The 25,441-nt window shown below is 37.6% G+C and overlaps 1 protein-coding gene across 3 annotated transcripts in view; it reads left to right on the top strand.

Annotated features, from left to right (window-relative positions):
• The window catches only part of STK31 (serine/threonine kinase 31), an 83,783-nt gene extending 61,964 nt beyond the window's left edge, over positions 1 to 21,819 (top strand). For all 3 annotated transcript variants that reach the window (XM_075558288.1, XM_075558286.1, XM_075558285.1), the window contains exons 17-24: positions 922 to 1,002; positions 2,608 to 2,733; positions 3,510 to 3,635; positions 4,261 to 4,347; positions 5,214 to 5,363; positions 12,266 to 12,388; positions 16,045 to 16,113; positions 21,432 to 21,819. In XM_075558288.1, the coding sequence (XP_075414403.1) occupies positions 922 to 1,002; positions 2,608 to 2,733; positions 3,510 to 3,635; positions 4,261 to 4,347; positions 5,214 to 5,363; positions 12,266 to 12,388; positions 16,045 to 16,113; positions 21,432 to 21,668 (999 nt within the window). In that variant the 3' untranslated portion in view covers positions 21,669 to 21,819. The remainder of the gene's footprint in view (positions 1 to 921; positions 1,003 to 2,607; positions 2,734 to 3,509; positions 3,636 to 4,260; positions 4,348 to 5,213; positions 5,364 to 12,265; positions 12,389 to 16,044; positions 16,114 to 21,431) is intronic.
• Positions 21,820 to 25,441: the final 3,622 nt, after the last annotated feature.

The raw sequence follows: 25,441 nt of genomic DNA, 5'->3' as shown, positions 1-25,441 counted from the left end.
TTTTTTGTTTAAAATCAAATCATGAAATGATATTCTCCTTTATTCTAAGTGAACATCATTTTAATATAATACTGCAATGAAAGCATTAATAAGTAGCATAATTTGAACAATATTAACAAAATTAAACCACTTGGTTTTGGGAGGAAGTTATATCTTTTGTGGACTTGGAAGAATCAGTATATTTTTTCTTTAGAAGCAAAATTGATATTTCCTATCACATAAATGTCAGGGGAATGAAGTTAGTTACAGAAATGTGCTTTGAATGCAAATTACTATCAAAATAAAGACATTTAAAAGTTATGAGTAATTGAGTAAATTTAGTGTAACTTATATTCGCCAAAGGAGTCTGGATAAAACAACTACAGCCTTATGACTTGAGAAGTGTCCACAGTTAATGTTTAACCTGCTAAATGACGTGTGTGTGCGTGCGTGCGCGTGCGTGCGCGTGCATGTGCGTGCATGTGTGCGTGCGTGTGCGTGCGCACATGCAAGTATCCTCAGTTTCACATTTGCTTCTAAAATTATGCATTCTTTTCTCCTTAATGAAATAGCCACTATTATAAAATGGTACCGTGCTCATAATATGTTAAGAAATAGTTTTATGATTCAAATTGGTGTGTCTTCACTGTTTCTGTACAGTGCCCATGGAGGTGATTTATAGATAGGATTTTAGACAAAAATTGTTTGTTTACATATGCATATAAAGCTAAAGTTGGAAATTAAGTTTTTCTTCTGTTAGTGAGATGGTAATTTAGCTCCACAGTGACCCTGCGTTTTTATTTGTGATTTCTTGAAGTATAAGCAAATTGGTGATTATGTATCTGGTTAGGTATATAGTAAGGCAAGTGATAATGTTTTTTCCTGAGGAGCGGCATATCCAAAGTGAATATATATTAACAGTTATATATTTCTCAACTCTAGGCGAAGCTGAATAGCTTGGTACAGCAATGGTTTCCTGAGCTGCCTCTGCTTCATCCTGAAGTAGGATTACATAAATACATGGTAAACTGTGGTTTCACTGAGACTTTTCTGCAGTGTGTGTTCTTCAAAAGTGATAGTGTTAACATTGTGTGTAGGTATTTTTTTGTCTCCTCACTGTAAAAGTTCCTTACAAATAGTTCCTTAGAATTATAGAACTTTTTCTCAAGTCTGCCTTTAATGGTGGCATAGTGTATATTTTTACTTTCATTTTAATGTTGATTTGCATGTTTTCAATATTCAGTATTGAATAGCACTTATTTTGCATCAGAGGTGCTTGTTTTTTGAAGTAATCGTAACTCATCTTTAACTGCTACATAAAGCATTAGAATAAAAACGGAATCATGTTAGCTATGAGGAATTTAGATAGAGTGGATCTTGTAAGTTTAAGCAGAGAGAGAAGATTCTGGAGAAGATGTTTAAGATCGAGATATCGATGTGGGTATGGTTTGCTATGGAGGTGGGATTCAAAGGCTGGGACATCAATGTATTAGACAGTTGGAGCAGGATTGGCGAACTCTTTTGCCCAGGGCAGAATCTGTTAGATTTTTGTTTTTCATGTGCTACCTGTAAAGGATGAGAGACTGCATGAGATATTTATTCTTTTTTCCCTCTTTGTAGTGCTTTAGCAGAAATTTACTATTTTCTGAGAGATTCTTTACAACTGTCATTGAGGTTGTGCATAGTAATCCCTTAGATGTCATGAGAAAGGGATGTTGATATAGACATGTAATTTTATTATCCTAAAACATGTAACATTAAGGGCTCTTAAATTGTTAGGCACTTACTACACAGTCTTTCAAGACTTGGCGTTAAAATGATGTGGGTGTTTGCATGGAAATTACATAGTTCTGGCTTTAGTGACTATCTCATGTAGTATGGTGAGTGAATATCCTGGGCCAGTGTCTTGAAACTGTGGAGACATATGTTACAAAAAGGTTTGAATCATGTCTTATGGATCTTTAATGGTTTTAAGGTTTTTAACTTAGGAATCACTTTTTTTTTTTTGAGTAGGATTCATTCTTTATAGTCACTTGTTACATATCGTGGGTTAATTAAATCTGTAGAAAATGCTTTAATAAAATCCAGAAAACATTTCCACAGCCTCTTTTGATAAAGCTATCCTATGATAAAAGCCCGATTTAAAATGCTAGGTAGCCGGTTTTAATATGTAGCAGACAGTCTCGGAGAATTAAAAGGTATAAAAGCCATGTTCACGTTTCAGGATCTCACTGAAAGTAGTTGCAGAGGTGTTACTTAGTATTCATAATTTAAAAGATTTTCCATTCTAAAACCACAGCTTTTGGTCAGACCATTTTAGTATTTTTGAAAGCATAACTTTTCAAATCAAGTCAAGGTTTCCATGGAACCATGTCTGGTTAGCCTAAGTCTTCCCCGAATCTGTTCTAAATCTGTAAAAACTATGTATTGGTGTTGACACTTTGATAGGAGTAGTTCAAGAACCAGGAAGTGGAAAAAGACAAACTGTTAAACATTTTTATTTTACTGGTTCTTCAGTAAGGTTGATGATGCCCAGTATCTTTAATAACATGTAAACTAGCTATGGTGATGCTTTAGAAGTGCTGGGATTGTATGGACTCTTCAACTCTAACACAAACTTGCACTTAGAACTCTGGTGGTCTTCTCACTATGAGCTTGGAACGGGATCTTCTTGATGCTGAGCCCTTGAAAGAACTAAGCAGCAAGCGTCCTCTGGTATGTTCTGAGGTTAATGGGCAGGTGATTCTTTTGAAGGTAAGCTTAAGTTCTTCTGTTCTGTGGGAGAGTCAGAAGTATAAAAGGGAGTGGTTGGGCTACTTTCCAGGGAAGTAAGGACATGTTCGTTTTCTGAAAGTGTATGAGTTCACCGTCACCATGCTTGTGCACCTGATTTGTTTGGTAGAACTAATTTTAAGTTTAAAGTTTCTCTTATTTACTTAAATAACATAAGCACTTAACAGGATATATTTGTTTACTCTTTTAGGGTAAACTTACTCTATCCAACACTTTTTAAAGTTCTTTTTTTCTCTTTTGAGATCTCAGCTCCTTGTACACAGTGTAATGTCTTTAATATCCTTAATATATTTTAATAATCTTAATATCTTTTCACTGAACTGAGAAACTGATCATTGTGATCGTTGTATTATTTACTTGGTATTAGTGGCTGCGAGATAGGTAGAATTGTTCATTTCTTTTCCGTATTACAGCATTCAACACAGAGCAGTGGTTCTCAACCTTCCTCATGCCGCAAACCTTTAATATAGTTCCTCATGTCGGGTGACCCTCCCCAACCATAACATTATTTTCATCGCTACTTCACATCTGTAATTTTGCTATTGTTATGAATTGGGCGACTCCTGTGAAAGGGTTGTTGAGATAGAAGATTTAGTATTTATAAAATTAAAGGATACAATTAGATATAATTGATTTGTTTTCTGTGAAAGGGATTTATTATGTGTATGTTCTAATGATACATAATTAAAGTGGGATTTGTAATCTTGGGCTTACCAGCACTGCTTCTTTTGGCACAGGGCTATTCTGTGGATGTTGACACAGAAGCCATGGTGATTCAGAGAGCAGCGGAGTATCACAGAGCTTGGAGAGAAACGAGAGAAGAATCCGGCTTACTACCTTTGATATTCCTGTTTTTGTGTAAGGTAAAGTTCTTAAACCAACTGCTTGCAGAGCCCATTGTATTTAGAACAACTTTTTGTTTCAAGTTTTAAAGCAGGAACTCATTCTTCCTAACACAAAGCAAAAAGAATCTTGCAGAAATCAATAAATACTAAAATCACATTAAAGAGACGTCAGACAGTGTAAGATATGACAAAATAATTTATAAATTATCAAGGGTTCATGTGGGAGGGGGGAGCGAGAAGGGAACTGATGCCAGGGGCTTAAGTAGAGCGCAAATGTTTTGAGAATGATGAGGGCAAGGAACATACAAATGTGCTTTACACAATTGATGTATGTTTGGATTGTGATAAGAGTTGTATGAGCTTCCAATAAAATGATTAAAAAACCCCAAACAACCCTAAGGAACGTTCTATTCTATCCTATAGGGCCACGGTGGGTCAGAATTGACCCAATGGCTGGCTGCGACTCTATCTAAGCCTTTCATTTCAAGTGCTTGAAATGTGTCTGTTCCAAACTGGTATGTGCAGTAAATGTAATATACTCACTGCATTTTGAATACCAAGTCTGAGGGGAAATATATGTATACAAATACAAAGGAATTTTCACTCTGAGTCACATTCTGTAATGATCTGTTTTGCTTCTTAGTCTGACCCTATGGCTTACCTGATGGTCCCATACTACCCAAGGGCAAACCTGAGTGCCGTTCAAGCCCGTACGCCTCTAACACCAGAAGTAAGTGAGAACAACAACCCCAAACCCACACTACTTCCATGAATGTATGGAATGAGAAAATAACACCTAATAGTGAGGGAGGGCGTATTGTCACATGCTATAAACTGCATAATGTTTGATTTGCGTTCTCTCTTTTAATTATTATATCAACCCTGGGATGTGAGTTACCCCATTTTAAAGGTGAGGAAAATTAGATCGGTAGGAATCAAGTGACTTGCAGAGGCAGAGTTGGGAATTGAATTTAGCTAATTCTGCTCGGAGCAGTGCGTGGCATTTTGTTACGTGGCAGCTCGAGTCAGAGTGGTGTAATCGTTTCCATGCTTGGCTAGTAACTGAGGGCTTGGGGGTTAGAGTCCATCCAGAAGTTCTTTGTCAGAAAGACCTGGGGCTCCACTTCCTAACCAGAGCAGCTATTGAAAACTAGAGCACAATTCCACTCTGACATGCATGCATGGGGTCACTGTGAATAGGAATCCCCTGGATGGCAACTAACAACAAATTTAAGATTAGTAATAATAATAATACTGAAAGGTTTGATTTTTCTACTTAGTAACACTCAGTTTTTTCCTTTCCTAGATACTTTACATGAGCGTTTTCAATTTTTCTTCATAGAAACAGTAGACTATACACAGACATATATGATACACATCACATATATAGTGACATATATAGTGATATCAGTTTAAAAAGCTATATATATCACCAGTTTCACATTCAGGACTTGATTCAATGTGTAATTCTTTCTCTATGCTGTATTCATGGTTTATTTAGTCAAGTTTGGAATAGTCTTTTAATGAGAAATTTGATAAAGTTAATGAAAATTATTTGCCAACTTCCTGACTACTTTTGTGTGTCTTTGTCTATAGGAGACTGTAAAGGTCATGAAAGGTGTGGCCCAGGGCCTGCATACATTACACAAGGCTGGTATAATCCATGGCGCACTGCATCAGAACAATGTATTTGCTTTAAATCGTGAACAAGGAATTGTTGGAGACTTTGACTTCAGCAAATCTGTGGTAAAATAGCATTTAAAAATAGGTTCTATGCTCCATTTGGTACTACTGGGTAGTAACTGAGCAATGGTACATGATACGGCAACCTATCATAAGGTATTTTTCTTAGTTAAGGTCTATCGTGATGTAAGCAATTATCTGGTATTAACATGGTATTTTTTAACTGCTAAGTTTTAGGAGAAGCCTGATGTAGTCAATAGCATTGACAACAACATTAGTCAATCATTGTATCGCTATCAAGAAATCTCTAGGAACTATGCATGGAAAATCAGGTGCCCATCCTTTTAATATCGATGTACTTTTCTCTCACACATAGACTAAATTTGGAAGTCACCGTTCTTTATATTTCGATTAACAGTGACCATTCTTCAAAGTGCCACGAAGGAACCTTGGACTTTTCCATTTAAGTGGCTGTTAATTTGCTACCATGTCAATGCAGAACAGGCAGTGTATAGTGATCTCAAAGACAGGACAAAGTATTGTAATTCCCCTCTCCCACCCTCGTACACATGATAAAAAGGAGCAATTACCTTTTAACTAAAGCATATTTACTGAGATAAAGTTCATCTTAATTCATGTACCATAAAGCTTCCTTTTCCCCTCAGTGGTTTAAATATATTAAGAAGAGTTGTGCAGTCATTACCACAGTCCGTTTTAAAACACTTTCTCAATTTTTGTACGCACAATTATTAGCTTCCCATTCCCCTGACCTCCCCTGCATAATAACCCTAAGGAACTAGTTATCTGGTTACTGTCTCTGTAGACTTTTATCTACCCTGGATTTCATATAAAGAAAAGCATACAAAAAACCCCAACAACACAATAACATACAGAAAAACCTCAGAGCACAGTACAACAAATTAAAAATGAGTCAAAGGAAAATTTATGATATGTGAAATTTTGACCTCACAGCTACAGTAATCTGTCTGAGGGCAAGAATACAGTAGAAGCCCGGTATTCAACCACATCAGAACTCGATATAATCAGGTTTCATCGTGAAATGTCAAACATTTTGTATTGGAGCTCGAACAAAACATCAGGATCCGACCCAACACATGTGATTTTTGTAAACAAAAGCAGTTGGTTTCAGTCACTTGACGTTAGTTGGCGTTGTTAGTACGCATTGTTTTAACTTTCGCAGCTGTGTTCCAAGCATTTGCTATAAATTTCTTAGTTTTTGTGACTTTTTGTACTGTTTTCAGATAAAAAAACATGGGTCCTAAGAAAGAGGTTTTTGAAAAGAATCACCATGATGAAGTAGTTAGCTGTGTTACCGACATTGTTGATGATAATTTAGTAAACCCTTTTAGAAAACAGTTAAGGAAATGCCAACAGCAGACAACATTAAACAGATTTTTTTTAAGAGAAGGCCAGTCAGGTCATAGCGAAAAAGGCAAAGAAGGGAAAAAAAAACTCCTGAAAAGCAGCTACTAGTTGCTTTTATGGAAGGGAATTCCCTTTCAAACAATGACTCCCTCCATACCTCCTCTCCACATTGTGTCCACAGATCCAGGTCCTCAACAATCTCAAGGTATAGGCCATACTGTAGTTGTTAAAAACTTTTAAATGTTGTGTTTCTTATTTAAATGATTTTATTTAACTCTGAACTTATTTACTTTGACATTTCTGTGTAATGTTTTGTCTAAAAAGGCCAGGTTAGGGTGGTGGTCGACAACAGATGAATACATTTTCAGTTACTTCTTGTGGGAAAGATAGGTTCGGCACTCGACTGCACTGCATCTCAGCACTCCTGGGATGGATTAACATCGGAGTCTGGGGTCCACTGTATGCATGCTCCTGGCCAGTGGGCGGAGGGAGTTCAGTGAAGGGTTAGTCCATGTGGGGCCTCTGCAATTGAAGTCTGGCCTTTTATGATCATTCATAATGTTGGGCATACTAGATGCCCCGACTTTAATTTCAAATACATTTTCTCTTTCTGATGTTGGATTTTAGTATTTACAATCATTAGATTACACAAGCTGGGGTGCTCCTTCTGTATGGACTTAGCTGTCACTTCACTTAGACGGCTGCTTGTTTTAAGACAAGTCTTTAAGACTTTGGATGCTACTCTTTCTGATAGCCAGGCATTGTCTGATTTCTTCAGCACACCTTGCTGTAGCACCCATATCTTTAATGATCACTTTATGAGGAAAAGTATTGAGCAAGGCCACTTGTTAAGAAATAATTGTTCTTAGATCAGGGTTTTTAATTAAGTGTGAGTCAGAAATTCATTTGTGTGTGTGTGTATATATATTTTTTCCCGGTTTATTTTAGAGGTAGCATTATCAGCTTGTTGAAAAATAATTTCAGTGACCTTCATGAGACATTTGGTAATTCTAATAATAGTATGATTAATCTAGCCTTGGTATAGGTTTTAAATAACTATTGAGAAAAAAATATATACATGTAGGAAGGCTTTTTTAGACTAAAATATATGTAAGATTCACTTATACAGGTTAAAAACGTCAGTAACTGAAATTAAGAAAACAAAAATTCCAGTCATGCTCATTTACTAAGGCAAAACTATCCGCAGGACTAAGATTTCTCAAAAAGCAGAGAAAGTTAAAATTACAAGCATATGGTGGTTTCAAGTTGCAAGTTATTCGAAACATTTACCTTTTTTCCCCATCATTTTATTAGGGGCTCGTATAATTCTTATCACAATCCGTACATACATTCATTGTGTCAAGAACATATGTACATTTGTTGCCATCACCATTCTCAAAACATTTGCCTTCTACTTGAGCCCTTAATATCTGCTGCTCATTTTCCCCTTCCCTCCCCCACTCCCCCCTACTTTTTAATAAATCATTTTATTGGAGGCTCTTACAGCTCTTTTTTCCTTCTCTCCCCCAGAAAAATTTACTTTTAAAGTAATAAAGTTCAGAGGTTCTTAGTATATTCACTAAGTTGCGTATTGATCATGATTATGTAATGGTGTGTGCTGTAGGTTAATTGTTGGGTTGCTAATAGTTTGAAACCACCAGCCCCTCTGTGGGAAGAAGCAGCTTTTGACTCTGACAAAGATTTAGTCTCCTAAACTCACAGGGGCAGTTATACTCCGACCTACAGGGTCGCTCTCAAGATTGACTTAATGGCAGTGGGTTTGATTTTGGTTTGGTTAAAAAAAACCCTTATGCCTATTAGCAATTACTCTCCCATTCTCCTTTCCTTTCCTTTCAGTGCTTTCTATCTGTGGATATGCCACTTAGACGGGGTATTTCATATGCCTGGAATTATACACTGGAAGGCCTTCTGTGATATACAATGTTCACCTAGCATATTATTTTCAATTTTCACACATGTAGAATGTATCCGAATGTGGACTTAGCTGATACATTGTACAGGAGTGACGTAAAAAAATTCATTTTTCTGGTTGAGTAATATTTCTCTGAATGCATAGGCTATATTCTGTTTATAGTACTTACCAGTTGATGGATAAGAAAGCTGGGTAGTTTTTGCCTTTTGGTTACTGTGACTAATATTGCTAGGAATATTCATGTACAAATTGTTGTGTGAGCCTATACTTTCATATGTCATTTTGCATTCCCGTGAGAGTCCTTAATTTTCTACATTCTTGCCAACACTTGTTCAGAGAATTGTATCTTGATACGTTTTATACTTTGATCATTCACAGGTCGTTGGGTAATAGCCTGGTATGCATGCATCTCAATAGTTTTCATATGATTGAACAATGAGAAAGTGAAAAAGTAAAACTAATCATTTGGAGCGTATAGTGTACATGACTATAAACACACTGATACTCCATCTATGACTCTTCCTCCTTGACACTAATCTGCCAGCTGTTATTTCCAGAAGATAAGACTTACCCATTTAAAAATAATGATTAAATGCACCTTTGTTCCATTTGCACACCACTTTCAAACTGATGTATTATTAATAAGGAAGAAGAATATGAAAAGTAGTTTGTGGTCAACATCATTGCTTTGCTTTCCACATTTTAAAGGGCACATGAATCACTGGGGATATTGTTAAAATGTTAAGTTTTATTCAGCATTTCTTTGATGGAGTTATTGCGCATTTCTTTTTTTTCTTAATCATTTTATTCGGGGCTTGTACAACTCTTATCACAACCCATCCATCCATCCATTGTGTCAAGCACATTTGTACATTTGTTGCCATCATCATTCTCAAAACATTTGCTTTCTACTTGTGCCCTTGGTATCAGCTCCTCATTTTTTCCCTCATTCCCCTCTCCCCCTCCCTCATGAACCCTTGATAATTTATAAATTATTAGTATTTTATCATATTTTATACCATCTGACATCTCCCTTCACCCACTTTTCTGTTGTTCATACCCCAGGGAGGAGGTTATGTGTAGATCCTTATAATTGGCTCCCCCTTTCTACCCCAACCTCCCTCCACATTCCCGGTATTGCCACTCTCAGCACTTGTCTTGAAGGCATCATCTGTCTTGGATTCCCTGTGTTTCCAGTTCTTATCTGTACCAGTGTACATCCTCTGGTCTAGCCCTATTTGTAAGGTAGAATTGGGATCATGATAGTGGGGGTGGGTGGGGAGGAAGCACTTAGGAACTGGAGGAAAGTTGTATGTTTAATTGTTGCTACATTGCACTCTGACTGGCTTGTCTCCTCCCCGTGACCTTTCTGTAAGGGGATGCCCCATTACCTACAGGTGGGTCTTGAATTCCCAGTCTGCACTCCCCCTCATTCACAATGATTTGATTTGTTTTTTCTTTGATGCCTGATACCTGATCCCTTCAACATCTCGTGATCACACAGGCTGATGTGTTTTTTATATGTGGGCTTTGTTGCTTCTGTGCAAGATGGCCTCTTGTTAACCTCAAGTCTTTAAGTCCCCAGATGCTGTATCTCTTGATAGCTGAGCTCCATCAGTTTTCTTCACCACATTTGCTTATGCACCCACTTTGTCTTCAGTGTTTTTGTCTGGAAGGTGGCATCATGGAATGCCAGTTTATTAGAACAAAGTACATTTGCGTTGAGGGAGTACTTGAGTGGAGGTCCAATGTCCATCTGCTACCTTAATACTAAGCCTACAAATATATGCACATAGATCTGTTTCCCCATCCTCATATATAAATATATTTACATATATACATGCCTTTATTTCGACCTCTGCAAATGCCCTTTGCCTCCTAGTTCTTTCCTCTGTTTCCTTTTATTTTCCTCTTGTCCTATTATAATGCTCAGCCTTCATTTGGGTTTTAGTAATTCCTCTCAGTTACATTGCCCTGGATCAAGCCTTACCAGGCCTCCTACACCCCACTCACCACTGAATATGGATCACTTGTTGTGCACTTGTTCTTGGGTTTGTTAACACCACTTCCTTCCCCCTCTATCCCATGTCCCCCGGAACTGTCGGTCCCGTTGATTTCTCCTCCAGATTGTTTATCCCACCTATCTTATATAGATAGACCTGTAGAAATAATAACACGCACAAAAACAAGACAGAGAAAAACCAAGCAACAAAAGAAAACAAAACAACAACAAAAACCAATGACTAAACAAAACAAAAAAAGAAAAGCCTGTAGACAGATAGTTCAAGGACTGTTTGTTGGTCTCTAGAAGTGTTTTCCAGTAGAGTGATGGAGTACTATGCCCTGGTCCCAAGGTCTAGTTTTGGTACACCCTCCGGACTTCCTTGCTCTGGTCCCCTTGTTCTGTTGCACTCCCTTAGTGTTTTGCCTCAGTGTGGTGGGGTCAGATTGGACGCAGTTCCCAATGTCCCCTGTAGGGCTGTGTCAGTGAGGGATGTCGTGTCTCATAGCAGGGCTGGCCATATAGTTTTCTCTGTAATCTGGCTGCTCTGAGCGGGGATATCGTCCTCAAGGCTTGGTGGGCCAGGATGTGCTCCACTGTCTCTTCCTCACCTTTCATTTGCTCCCGTGTGCTCTGATCAGAGATGTCCCTCTCCCTGAGCTGCAGCTTCAGTGCTGTCCTCTGATATAAATTCTGGGGGTAGGGGCAGCTGTCCACGTAGTTGGGATTGGGGCTGGCCCCTGTTATTGTGCATTTCTACCAAGCTCCCAGGTGATATCAGTACTGCTGGTCTTTGGCCACACTTTGTGAAGAGTGAAGATCAGTGGGGAAAAGTAGGTAATTACTGTATATACTTGAGTATTAGCCCACCTGCAGTTTTCAAACTAAAACACCTAGGGAATTGTCTTGTTAGCAGTGAGTTTGGTTTGGACATATCTGCTGTGTGCTAGGTGTTGTGCTGATACCTTTATATTTAAATAACTCTATAAAGTGGATGATATTTTCATTAAAAGAATTAATTTAGATTCAAAAAGTTAAAGTCCAAGGTCACACAACAAAAGAAAGCATAAGAGTTGCAGCCAAGGTGTCTCAGAAACCATGGTTTATGTCCTTATCATTGATTAGCCTGTGACATGTTTGAAGTAGAGTCAGTAAGGAAGGAAAATACTTTGTAGAATTAAAGTTTTTTTAAAATTTATAATATTGAAATTTTACTTACTTAGAATTAGAAAATAACAAAAAAAAAAGAATTAGAAAATAACATTGTCATTTGCCCTTAGGAAACTTTTTTTTAAGAGTACCAAATCAAATAATCAATGGTGGTTTTGATTTTATGCAAATGCATATTATACAAAATATAACAAAATTATCAGTGTTGATTTTATGAGATTGATTTTCAAGAGTGGTTTATAAAGGCAGAAATTATTTGAAAACAATATTTTATTAAAGTTATATAAAAGACTCATGAGAAAATGAAATTCACTTTATTCATATAGTTATTTAAAAATTTTTTTAAGTATATGCACTGCCAAAGTGAGTACACAAATTTTTGTGTGTGTGCGCATGTGGATTGAATGTAGAATACTCCACAGAAAACCAACTTAAACTGTATTGTCTTTAAAATAGTTAACAATGTCTTTGTAGAGCCAGCGTGCTTCAGTGAACATGAGGATTGGTAATTTGAGTTTGCTATCGCCTGAGTTGAAGATGGGACAACCTGCCTCTCCAAGTTCAGACTTGTATGCTTATGGCTGCCTTTTATTGTGGGTATGTTATTTTTAAAAGTACAATCTAAATAGATCAATCATTTACATACATAATTCAGTTTGTACAGTGATGTTTTTGTAGTGGTTCACTTCACATGAAAGTGGTAGGTGTGTAGTGAAAGTTTGAATTTCTATTAAGTTTTATCATAAAGCATTGCTTTGCTTCTTTCTCTTTTAGTTATTTGTATATTGGGTTTTTTCTACTAAGTGGCTGGCACGTATTCTAGGTGTCGCAGAGTTGTCTTAGTTATATTATAGGCAAGATTAATAAGGAAGGTGATTTTTGTCCTATACTTATCAGGCAGCGATTCATGCATATGTGGAAAATAGATATGAAATGAGCTCTAGGTGAACGTTTCTGCTTTTAGTGTAAACCAAATAGCTATTTCCTATCTGCACCTTAAGTTTTTTCTTTGACTCATGGTCAAATATTAGAAAGGAAAATATGCCTTTTCTCACTCTGTTCACCGTTACACTGGAAGTACAAGCCCAGGAGTAATACACCATATATAGATCGCTACATATAAAGATACAGTGAGTTTGTTACATACTTTCATGTAACTGACTGTTACATACAGTCTGTGTTACATAGATAAAGAATCTTAAAAAAATAACAAAAAAATTGGAGGGTTTGCACTACTTGATTTCAACTTAATAAAATTATGGTAAGTCAAATATTTTATCCTGTCAAAAGTGGAAAAATTATTCTGACTCAAAGATTTTACAATCAAGTGTCTTAAAATTGGATAACGATTGTTATTTTTCAAATTGTTTTAGATGTTGTGGTTGTATGCGTAGTTTAGAAACAGATAATCTCTGCATATAAAAAATTTTGGGGAAATTTGACATCTTGGGTGGCATATTGGTTACAAGTTGGGTAACTTGCAAGGTCAGCAGTTTGAAACCACCAGTCAGTCTGTTGGAGGAAAAAAAGAGGCTTTTTATACCCAGAAAGTGTCTCCCAATCCCACAGGGTCAGTTCTGCCCTGTCTTACGGGACTACTGTGAGTTAGAATTGACTTGATGACATTGAGGTGTTTTTTTTTAATGTATAATTTTTTATTTTTCATCAGCATTTTATTGTTTTGAACAGATACTATGCATGTTTTGTTAGATTTTCATATATTTTCTCTTTTTTAGCTGTTAAAATGGTATAGTTTTATTAAATTTCTCCTCATCTTTGCACAGGCAGGCTCTTCTAGTTACCTGTGTCAACAACCTGTAGTCCTTTTAGACTCTTCTAACTCCCTCAGCTCTCATATCTAGTTTATTGCCAAGTCTTGCCGTTTTTATTAGCTTGAAGATTCCCAGTTTATTTCCCCCTCTCTTTTAGACTGCGGTGCTAGGTCAGGATATTATGCCTTACCAGGCATGCTTTAACAGTCAGCTAACTTAAAGTCTTCATCTTTCTTGATTTTGATGCCCGACAGGACATAGTGTGAGAATTTTCTGATGTCGGTTCTGTCAGGAAAATGCAAGCCACTGCTCCATACATTTCAGGTGTAAAGGATTTTAATACAGGACTTAAGAGTTCTCATGTCCATTGGAAGGGCTGGGAAACGAAGGCAAGGAAAACAACCAACTGTATGGGCAGCAGTTGGCTCTTTTTTTTTTTTTTTGGTTGGCTCTTACGATGCTTGCATTTGTTTACTAATCATCTCAATCGCTTCCTGAAATGGGGTATTTTGACTATTTACATTTGAGGTGGTTACGGCTCATTTTAAAAGTATGCTATTTGGACATTACTTGGATCTGATTTGAATAAACTGGAAAAATAAATTTAAACACTGGATGTTTGATATTAAAAATTTTGAGGTATGATAATATTGTCATTATGCCATAATAAAAGAGTTTATCTTTTAGAGATGCTTACTAAAATATTTCCAAATGAAATGAGATAGAAGTGATACTTAGGGTGCTTTGACTGCACTTCTTGGGTTGTAGTGAAAAACATTGAGACAGCTTTATGAGCCTAGGAAGCTGCAGTCAAGAAATCAAATGACACATTGCATTGAGAAAACAAGTCACTCTGAAAGCTATGGGGTGCCTGACCCAAGCCACGGTCTTTCCAGTCACTTCATATGCATTCAACAGCTTGGCAGTAAAAAAGGAAGACTGAAGAAGCACTGTTGCATTAATAATGTTGGTGAGGAATATCGACTCTGACAGGGACTGCCAGAGGAAAGGGCAAGTCTGTCTCGGAAGAAGTACAGCCCGAATGCTTCACTTACTGAGGGCACGTTATCAGGAGGAACCAGGCTCTGGACCACGGTGACAAGGGTAGACTGGGAGCAAAAAATGAGCAAAATCTTCAAAGAGTTGGATCGACACAGTAGCTGCAACAATGGGTGCAAACAGAGCAGGACCAAGTAGTTTTATTCTATTGAACTGACTTGATGGCCCCAAGCAGTACTACCACATCAACTCTGCTTGGTACTGCATGAACCCCAGAAAATGTTTCATGGTTTGGAACAGATAATTACTATAGATATTTTTTTATTCTGCTAGAGTTAATGTACCTTCTTTAAGTGGGCTCTTGTCTAATCACCAGCATCTGAACTTTTCAGATTTTATACAAACAATATTTTAAATTTTTTCCAAAAACATTTTATTGTTGAATCACATTCTATAGTTGAATCACATCAAGCAGTATTGTACAATTGCTACTAAAATTCATTTCAAGACGTTTTCTTCCTTCTTGGACTCCTTGATATCAGCTCCCCGTACTCTACCTCCCCCATACCTCCCTGGAACCCTTCTTCTTCTTCTTGTCCTATAGGTTCATCAATCCTGCGTTTCATATACCTAAAAACAAAAACATAGCAATTTAAGAGGACTACCCACAATGACAAAACACATAATAATTTATAAATTATCAAGGGTTCATGAGGGAAGGGGGAAGAAGTGGGGAGGGACGGGAAAAATTGAGTAGCTGAGACCAAGGGTTTAAGTTGTAAGCAAATGTTTCAAGAATGATGAGGGCAACAAATGTACAAATGTGCTTGAAATACAATGGATGTTATGTATGGATTGTGATAAGAGTTGTACGAGCCCCCAGTAAAATGATTTAAAAAAAACAAAAAACAAACTCAGGACACACGAAATCCAGGTAAGATAAACCCCTCAGGAACAGAAATGGGAGTAGGGATACCAGGAGGGCAGGGGGAAGGTTGGGGGAAAAGGGAGGAAAGGGGAAGGGATTGTATAACCATCCTAGCCCTCTCCCCACTCTGGGAGACAAACAACAGAAACCATGGGCGAAGGGAGACCGCAGTCGGTGTATGATATGAAAAAATAATAATTTATCAAGGGGTCATGAGGATGGGTGGGGGGAGGGAGGGAAAAAAGAGGATCTGATACCAAAGGCTCAAATAGAAAGTAGATGTTTAGAAAATGATGATGGTAACATGTACAAATATGCTTGATACAATTGATGTATGGATTGTTATAAGAGCTGTAAGAGCCCCCAATAAAGTGAGCTTAAACAAACAAACAAGATTAGGAGAAAAAAAACACACTATGAAAAAATAAAACATAAAAAATATTGAAAACCTTATGCCCAAAGTATATCAGAGAGGGGATTTAGTGATAGGTTTTAGCTGTAGGAATCATCTTTTGGTGTGTTGGAAATTTATTAATTCATATTTTCTTTTATAGCTTTCTGTTCAAAGTCAGGACTTTAAGACAAATGAAGACGGAATCCCAGAAGTGGATCAGTTTCATCTGGTATGTGACCTCTTTAGTATTGGTTTGAAACATACAGCGTACTTGTTCAGCCCTGGTGGCATAGTGGTTGGGTGCTCACTGCTCACTGCATAGCGGAGGTTCGAACCTGCCAGCTACTTACTAGGCATAAAGGTGTTATGATCTGCTCCTACAAAGCTTACAGCTTTTGGGAAACCCTGTGGCTCAGTTTTGTTATGTCATGCATGGTCACTGTGAGTTGAAATGAATTTGATGGCACAGCAACAATATCTACTCCCTTCCCATGAGGAGTTTCTCAGAGGTACAGATGGCTAGTGTCCGAGGTGACTAATTGAAAAGTTGGAGGTTTGAATCGCCCTGAGACACCTGGGAAGAAAGACCTGGCACTCTCCTTCCAAAATATTACAGAACACAATACTGCTGTTGCCAATGGGGCTGTCCACACTTGGAGTCTACTTGATAGCAGTTGGTTTTTAAATAATATCCTGTGAAATTTAAAATTTAAAAACACATTAGAAATGATAAAAATGACTCTTAGAGGACTTTGACTGTGCTTCTTGTGTTGTAGTGAAACACATAGAGGCAGCTTTTGGGAGATACTGAAGGGCTATACTACACTTTCTGGCTTTCTCTGTAGAGTGGAATAACAAAGATGTTTGAGGATGATTTTCAGCCTGACATTGTTATCCTCAAATATCTTCCAGGTCTCCAGCACGAAAGTTTGCTTCATAAGTGTGTAAGTTGAGAGACCGTGTTAAATGGAAGCCACAGACTTAAAAAAATCATTTTATTGGGGGCTTGTACAACTCTTCTCACAATCTATCCATCATGTCAAGCACATTTGTACATTTGTTGCCATCATCATGTACAAACCATTTTCTTTCTGTTTGAGCCCTTGTATCAATTCATTCATTTTCCGCTCTGCCACAGACTTTTATAAGGAAATCACCAACGTGACATCCCAGTACTTAGTGATTTTCTGTTTCTTAAGAGCAATCCACTAAATCCAGCCCACACTCAAGGGTGGGGATTCTGAGCCATTTTGGTGATCTGCACCCTACTGGGCGTGTCTGTGGACTGTGTGCAAGGAGGCTCTACGCTGCTGCTGCTACTTCTATGTGACTCAGTCGATTCTGACTGATGGTGACCCTACATGATAGAGTAGAACTGCCTCATAGGGTTTTCCTCAGCCTGACGCATTGCAGATGCTTACTAAACATTGGTGGGATTATTTTTTCTGTTGAATGTTCTTTATGTGCAACTCCTGTTCTTGATCTGCTCTGTTTGCTTCCCTCTGTATCTTTAATTCCTCTGGATTTCATGTTTGTATGAAGAAGAATCAACCTTTCCCTTTTTTCATATGTGAACACATAGTTGATCTGACACCATTTGTTTAGTTCTCCTTAACTAATTAGTTATCAATATTACTAAATAATACTGTCACTTGTTTTTTTTTAAACATTTTATTAGGGGCTCATACAACTCTTACCACAATCCATACCTATTCATACATCAATTGTATAAAGCACATCCGCACATTCCCCGCCCCAATCATTCTCATAGCATTTGCTCTCCACTTAAGCCCTTTGCATCAGGTCCTCTTTTTTTTCCCCTCCCTCCCCACTCCCCACTCCCTCATGTGCCCTTGGTAATTTATACATCGTTATTGTGTCATATCTTGCCCTATCCGGAATCTCCCTTCCACCCCTTCTCTGCCGTCCATCTCCCAGGGAGGAGGTCACATGTGGATCCTTGTAATAAGTTCCCCATTTCCAAACCACTCACCCTCCACTCTCCCAGCATCGCCCCTCACACCCTTGGTCCTGAAGGTATCATCCACCCTGGATTCCCTGTGCCTCCAGCCCCCATATGCACCAGTGTACAGCCTCTGCCCTATCCAGCCCTGCAAGGTAGAATTCGGATCATGGGTCACTTGTGTTTTGTGTTAAATTTCCATAGACTCACGGACCTGTTTTTCCTTCTATTTTACTGATGTCTATTGCTCCCTCTGCCAGTGTGACACTGTTTTAAATAGGGTAGCTATGTGGAGGGCTGCTGGCTTTCTCTCTTACGTTTTGTTTCCATAGTATCTTGACTGTCACTGGCATTTCCTTATGGATTTTAGCATCAGCTTAAGTTCTCTGGAAAAACATTGTTGAAACTGGAATTATGCAAAATTTATAGGTTAATTTGAGGGAGAATTGCTATTTTAATGCTACTTTTTGTGGTTGGGAAAGTGATACTTCTCCATTTATTTAGGGCTTTAATTTACATTTTAATGGATTATATTGATTTTTAAATTATTTTATCATTATCTTTCTAACTGGGTTCTCACAATCAAAGCATTTTATCATTGGTTCTTAATTTGATTCATAGTATTTTAATTTCCTTAGCATTGTAAAATTGATGTCTTAAATTCAGTAAAATATGATTATCTTTTATATGCTTATCTTACAACATAATAGTTTGAAATAACACTGATATTAGTACAAATAGTAGGGTTACTAAGTACAATTTAACATACTTTGAAAGTCTTTATTTTTTACTTTAGTTACATTCCCATTTTATCTGTAGTCCGTCCACTAAGGTAACTTGAAATAATTATTTTCTTTGTGGTATGTCCCTGATCTATAGTCAGGAAAGTTTTTTGTTTTTAAAAATTTTTTAGGACTTACCTGTCTGTTCTTTAATTAGGTTTTACAATTTCATAAAATTTTATAACCTATGAGAAGAGACGATGACTTATTTTTAGTATGTTATGATTTTATTTTTCACATTTAGATACTTGATCTATTTTACTTATCCTGCTATTTGGTGTGAGAAATCAAAAACAAAAAACCCAAACTCATTGCCATCGAGTCTATTCTGACTCAGTGGCCCGAAAGGACAGGGTAGAACTGCCCCTTTGGTCTCTGAGACTTTAAATCATTAGATGCACAGGCAGCCTTCTCCCTTGGAGTGACTGGAAAGTTTGAACTGCTGACCTGAAGATTAGCCCACTAGCTATCCAATTTTCCAATATCTCATACTCTAAGAGGTAGTCCTGCCCCTGTTTGAAATGCCACCTGGTTTATATGCTGACTTCATTTGTGCGTGGTTGTATTCCTCAGTTTAAGGTTTTGTGCCATTAGTTTGCTTATTCACACCCCAGCTTTTACTTTTAGAGGATTTCCACTATCATTTAATACTTGATAGAGCTAGCTCTTTCCTCATTACTGTTTTTAATCATACTTTTTTTTTTTTTTACTATTTTTGCTTATTATTTTCCTAAATGATCTCTGCATTCAACTTGTGTAGTCTCAAGGATTAAGAACCATTGTATTTTTATTGCCATCGTGTAAACTAAATATAACTTATAAAAATCTTCACCTCTACAATTGGATTCTGTGTCTGTGTGTGTGTCCTATGATATATGACTACTTGGACAAAATAAGTTTTGTGCTTTCTAAAGGGATGCATTAGGATTTTCAGTTAAATTTGTATCTGGTAAAGGCATTATTTTTAAATATATGTGAAAACATTATAGAGGACAGTGTGAAAATTGGCATACATTAATTTAGAGAATATATACTGAATGTCTACTATCTTCCAGATACTATGCTAGTTGTTGGGCTTGGAGTGGGAAACATGGAAATTTCTGACCTAAAGGATCTTAGAGCTTAATCCAAGGAATACCACAATATCCAGGTGGTTGCTATCAGTGTGCCATGTTCTGGTTGGGAGAGCTATAGGGGACAAGTAAAGGTGACTTGGGAGATGATAATGGAACAGCAACATCATAGAGGTGTTTACATATCGCAATATAATTAACATGCTTTGAAATAGTGGCTCATAATAAATTCTGGCTCCTATAATAATTATGGTAATTGTATGGAAGTAGAAGGCTTCCCAGAGGAGCCCATTTAGAAACTGAAGCCAGAAATAGTTGATCAGGTGAAACAGCTCTTCCAGGCAAAGGAGGCACAATGTGAAATGTCCACAGTGCTAAGCTCTGTCTTGTGTCTTATAAGAGAAGGAAAATGGGAAGTCACGAAATGTCCTGTGGTCTGGAGAATATTTGGCTGTGATTGTATTTTTTCCCTTTCCATTTTTCCCTTTACTTCAATTTTTAAAAATTCCTGGAGGTACCATTTTTCTGAAAAATGTTGAATTCTGTAGGAGTCTTCAATGTTAGAAAAAACTGGAATTTATATTACTGAGCACAAGCATATTTTTATTGAATTTCCCTTATGATGTATTATTTTGTTTCTTTTAATGTTGGTTTGTGCCAAAAACTTTTTTTTCAAAAGGAAGAAAAAATAAATTAAAATTTTATATATAGATACACATATAGTTGTATTTATGTGTGTACATATACACATATATGTATAAATGTAAGTACAATAAGAATGCAGATGGACTTTGGGCTTCTACTTAAATCTTACCTCAGTATCAGAACACTCTGTTCTAATAATGTGTATGACACTCCTCTTCCCAACATGATCACTGAAGGCATAAGCAAATGTGAAGAAAGTTGATGGTACCCGGCTATTAAAAGATATAGCGTCTGGGGTCTTAGAGACTTGAAGTTAAATAAGTGGCCATCTAGCTCAGAAGCAACAAAGCCTACATGGAAGAAGCACCCCAGCCTATGTGATCATGAGGTATCCATGGGAATAGGTATCAGAAATTCAAAAACAAGCAGTCAAATTGACATGAAGGAGCACAGATGAAGTGGAGACCGCAGACTACCTGTGAGATAATTGCACAGTCCTCACAGGAGGGCCACGTGGAAGGATGGTATATTGAAATACAAAACTATTCTCTAGTTCTTTAATATTTCTTCCCCCTACTATTATGGTCTTAGTTTTACCTCATTAAGCTTGTGAGACCTGTGTGTGTTCATTTGTATAGTTAAGATCGTTCGATGCATGAAATCCAAGATAGATAAGCTCTTCAGAAATAGTTTGGAGTATGATTCCCTGAGAGTATGGGAAGAGAGGGACAGGGGGAATCAATTGCAATGACGACTATATAACCCCACTTGAGGGGAATGAATAATAAGTGTAGGTGAATTGATATATCGGATGGTGTAAGGTATGACAATATATATTTAATATAAATATAAATTTATATTATTTAAGATACATATATATAGGTTCCTGGGGGCAGGGGAGGGAATGGGATAAAGGGGAGTTGATATCAAAGCGCTCACGAAGAAAGAAAATGTTTTGACAATTATGGTGGCAGTAATTGTACAGTTATGCTTGATCTAAATGAATTATGGATTGTAATAATGTTAGAACTCCCAATAAAATGATTTTTAAAAAACACCAAATGTTTTCTTTTTTTCTTTGCAGGATGAGCATGTCAAGTCCCTTCTCTTTAGCTTGATTTCTTGTAGAAGCTCAGTAACGGCTGAACAAGTTTTGAATGCTGAATACTTTTTGCCACCAAAGGTGGCAAACACATTTCCAAATGCAGTAAAAGATACTGGATGTACCGAATATATAGAGGAAGAAGAATTCAACACGGACAACTTGAATAACTATAAGGAAAAGACAAGAATTGATGAAGCCAACAATTTTGAAGGATAGATTACTGTTCAATTTTTTGTTGCTGTTTCTTTTTAAAAACTTTGTTTAGTCTGGTTAAATAGAGAAGAAAAAGAAAAGAAATCTGGAACTGTTCTGGAACGAGTTGGTTGTGATTTTGGTATTCAGGTTGTGAAAAAATAAAAGATGTTTGACTATGCAAAAAAAAAGTTTGTATACTTTTCTTTTTTTGTGTGTGTGTTTAAGAGTTTTATATAAAGGGGAGTTGTACATTAAGAAAGCATACCAACCCAGTCTAGTCCAAGCCCATAAGTCCAATACCAATCTATAAAGTCCTCTTTAGACTCATGAAACACATGTAATGACGCTGAATGCAGGATGATCACAGGCCAGTGGGTAGAAAGTCTTTGGATCCAGTGGTGTTGCAAGCATCTCAGCACTGGCATAGGTCTCCACGTGGCTTCTCTAGTTCCCATGGGATGGAGGGTGTATACTTTTCATAAGTAGTTTTACTTGGAGCTGTTGGGAGAAAGGAACCATGTATTCAGCTATGCTCTCCCAAGATTGCCCAGAGCCACGTCAGCGACAGTTGACCACGGAGGTGTGATCTCTCACCTCGTATTGCACAGTCTCCTAGTGACCAGAAGCCAGACCCTGTTGCTCCCACCCACCTGGTCACTGGACATGGATAGACACATCTTCCACTGCCAATGCTGTGTCACTTTTTTTCTTTAATTCACTTATTCTCCTTCCCTACTTTTACTTTTTGTCTTTTCATTGTCCTCTCCCTTTCTTTTGATTCCCTGGAGTAGGTGCCCCTGTCCTGCCTTCTCTGCATAACAATACCTGCTAAAGGTCCGTCCTGATTGGAAGTAGGTGCCTTTGCAGAGAGAGTATTTTCTGCTGCAGTTATGTTTGGGAGCTAGCACTTTCATCATGTACTGCTTCTCCCCCACCCCATGCCTCATTTGTCCTTCTTAGTGCTGCCATCCTCCCACATGTGGTCAGCAACACCTGCCCCACCCTCCTGAATGTGGTGTACACTCCATAGTGAGCTCTGTGGTCCAGCTACCCCCATGACTGCTGGCTGATGCTTGGGCTAGGGTGGCGCCACTTCTCCCCCACTCTTTTGCTCTTCTTAGTTCTTCCACTGGTAACCCTTTGTGGTTTTTTTATTCCCTCCTGATTTTCTTTTTTATCCTGCTTAGCAAATGCCCCACCTGCAACCACATCACATCCACATTCAGTAGCACCCATCCTGACCTTTGCATTTGGCAGTGTGTGCTCCTATGGAGAAAACACCATATTTCCACTGTCATTATGTTTGGTGGTTAGTACTTGGCACCAGTACTTTGTCGCCTTTCAAAAATTGTTCACTTACCCCCTTTTCCCCCTCCTTAGCTTGTCCCTTTTCTCCCTGTTGATTTTCTCTTTTTCTTACTTTCCCCTTCTATCTATCTTTCCCCAGCAGTCAGGAGCCAGCAGCACCTCCCAGTCTAGCCACCACAACTGCTGCTCCATTCTGATGAATGCCACCCCCGCTCGGCTCTATCGGACCCATGACTGACAGCAACCAATCAGAATAGTAGTCCCATCTTGTTGCTTGTATATATTAAAACAACAAATCAGCATGAAGGAAACCAACATATACAACCAAAACATTAACACAGTAAGACCACAGTGTCTGAGAGACAACAGGTAACTTCAAAGCATGTGTGCGTAAATATATACATATACATACACTCAAATAGGCCAAGATAGTTCAAACAAGCGACTAAAGATGAAATGCTATTTGGATTACCTGTTAAGCAACTCAAGAATTAATATTTAGTTACTTTTCAGTGGATTGAGAGGTAGATCAAGGAAAACAGGAACATGTAGAACATTGGAGAACAAATAAAGAATAGCAAATAAGACTCTAGCAGGGGTCCTCAAACTTTTTAAATGGGGGGTCAGTTAGCTGTCCCTCAGACCCATTGGACAGCCGGACTATAAAAAATTATTAACAAATTCCTATGCACACTGCTCATATCTTATTTTGAAGTAAAAGACCAAAATGGGGCAAAAACACCCGGTGGGCTGGATCAATGTCCTCTGCAGGCCGCAGTTTGAAGACGCCTGCTCTATAGCCATACTACCCTGAACTCAATGGATCTCTCTGATCTTGGAAGCTAAGCAGGCTCAGGCCTAGTTAGTACAGGGGTGTGAGACAAAATAGAAATCCAGGATATTAATACTGAAATTTCAGAAACAGATAATATATTGAAAAGGCAAACGGGTAATTGAACCAATGGAAGACACAGACAAACCTCAATCTGTTAAAACAGTGGTTCTCAACCTTCCTAATGATGCGACCCTTTAATATAGTTATTCATGTGGTGGTGACCCCCAACCATAAAATTATTTTCATTGCTACTTCATAACTATAATTTTGCTACTGTCATTAATCATAATGTAAATATCTGATAGGATGTATTTTCATGGTTACAAATTGGACATAAAATGTAGTGATTCATCACAAAACTGTAATTATATATCATGAAATATTTATTTCTAATTAAAAATAAATGACATTTTGTCTTGAAGCATGTTTTAGCATGGGTAATAGTCTTCATGCCGGGTACTTGTATGTGGGCATGCCCGCCTCAAGACAGATAGAGGAGCAGTGTCTTGGTCCCTAAGACCATTGGAAATAATGTGTTTTCCGATGGTCTTAGGCAATCCCTCTGAAAGGGTTGTCCGACCCTCAAAGGGGTTATGACCCACAGGTTGAGAACCACTGCATTAAAAGACTAATCAGTAAAAGAACCAAAGAAGAAGAACGCCTGATAATTATGTGAAGCTTAACATGTGATCATAATTCTAGAATGGGAAGAGACTAAGGAAATAACCGGAACATTGTCAAATGCTGGTTGGAAGGAAACTTCGTTAAATGAAAGATGAGAAGGTATGCAGGCAAGCAACTTCAAATCGGTTTGGCTTTAGAAAAAAGTAATTAAGATGTCATAATCCAGCTTTCCAAGACAAACAAACATGAAAGCAGCTTGAGAAAAATGAAAAGGTACCTACAAAGGAGAACCAATAAGACTAAGTTCTGATTTCTTGGTAGAACCCATGCAGGCAAGAAGGCAATGGGATAATACACATAAAATCCTGCAAGAGAAAAATGCTAATCTAGAATTATATATTCAGCAAAACTGCCCTTCAACTATGATGGTGAAACTAGCACATTGCTAGATAATAGGAATTAAGGCAATTTGTGAAAACTGGACCCAGCTATATAAGAAATGATAAAGGGAATCCTTTGGACAGAGAACCAATCATGACAGTCATTGAGTTTATGACACATAAATCACACACAAATTAACTCATATTTTAAAAATGCATTGCCATTGAATCAATTCTGACTCATAGCAACCCTATAGGACAGAGAAGAACTCTGTAGGATTTCTGAGGCTATACATTTTTATAGGAGCAGACAGCCTAATTTTGGAGTTGCTGGCGGATTTGAACCACCACATTTGAGGTCAGCAGCTTAATATGTAACCCACCATGTCACCAGAGCTTCGACTAAACCTGTTATAATAGTATCAAAATTACAATAAACTTACCACACTGAAAATGGGGGACAGGAGACATTATTTTGTAAATGACAAAAGGTATACAGCATAAAGAAGGAATAATGATGAACTTACAAAACTTTCTAATGGAGAAGAAGTCAATATGATCTCAAGATAGAATGGATGGTTTTAAGCAGGGTAACCTCAAAGAAAATTACTAGACCTTAACACCAAAACAAAACAATCATATAGTCT

The sequence above is a fragment of the Tenrec ecaudatus genome, chromosome 9 (genome assembly GCF_050624435.1).
Source record: "Tenrec ecaudatus isolate mTenEca1 chromosome 9, mTenEca1.hap1, whole genome shotgun sequence".
In the NCBI taxonomy this organism is placed as follows: Eukaryota; Metazoa; Chordata; class Mammalia; order Afrosoricida; family Tenrecidae; genus Tenrec; species Tenrec ecaudatus.
The sequence above is the reverse complement of the archived record's forward strand: the minus strand, read 5'-3'. Positions and strand labels throughout refer to the sequence as shown.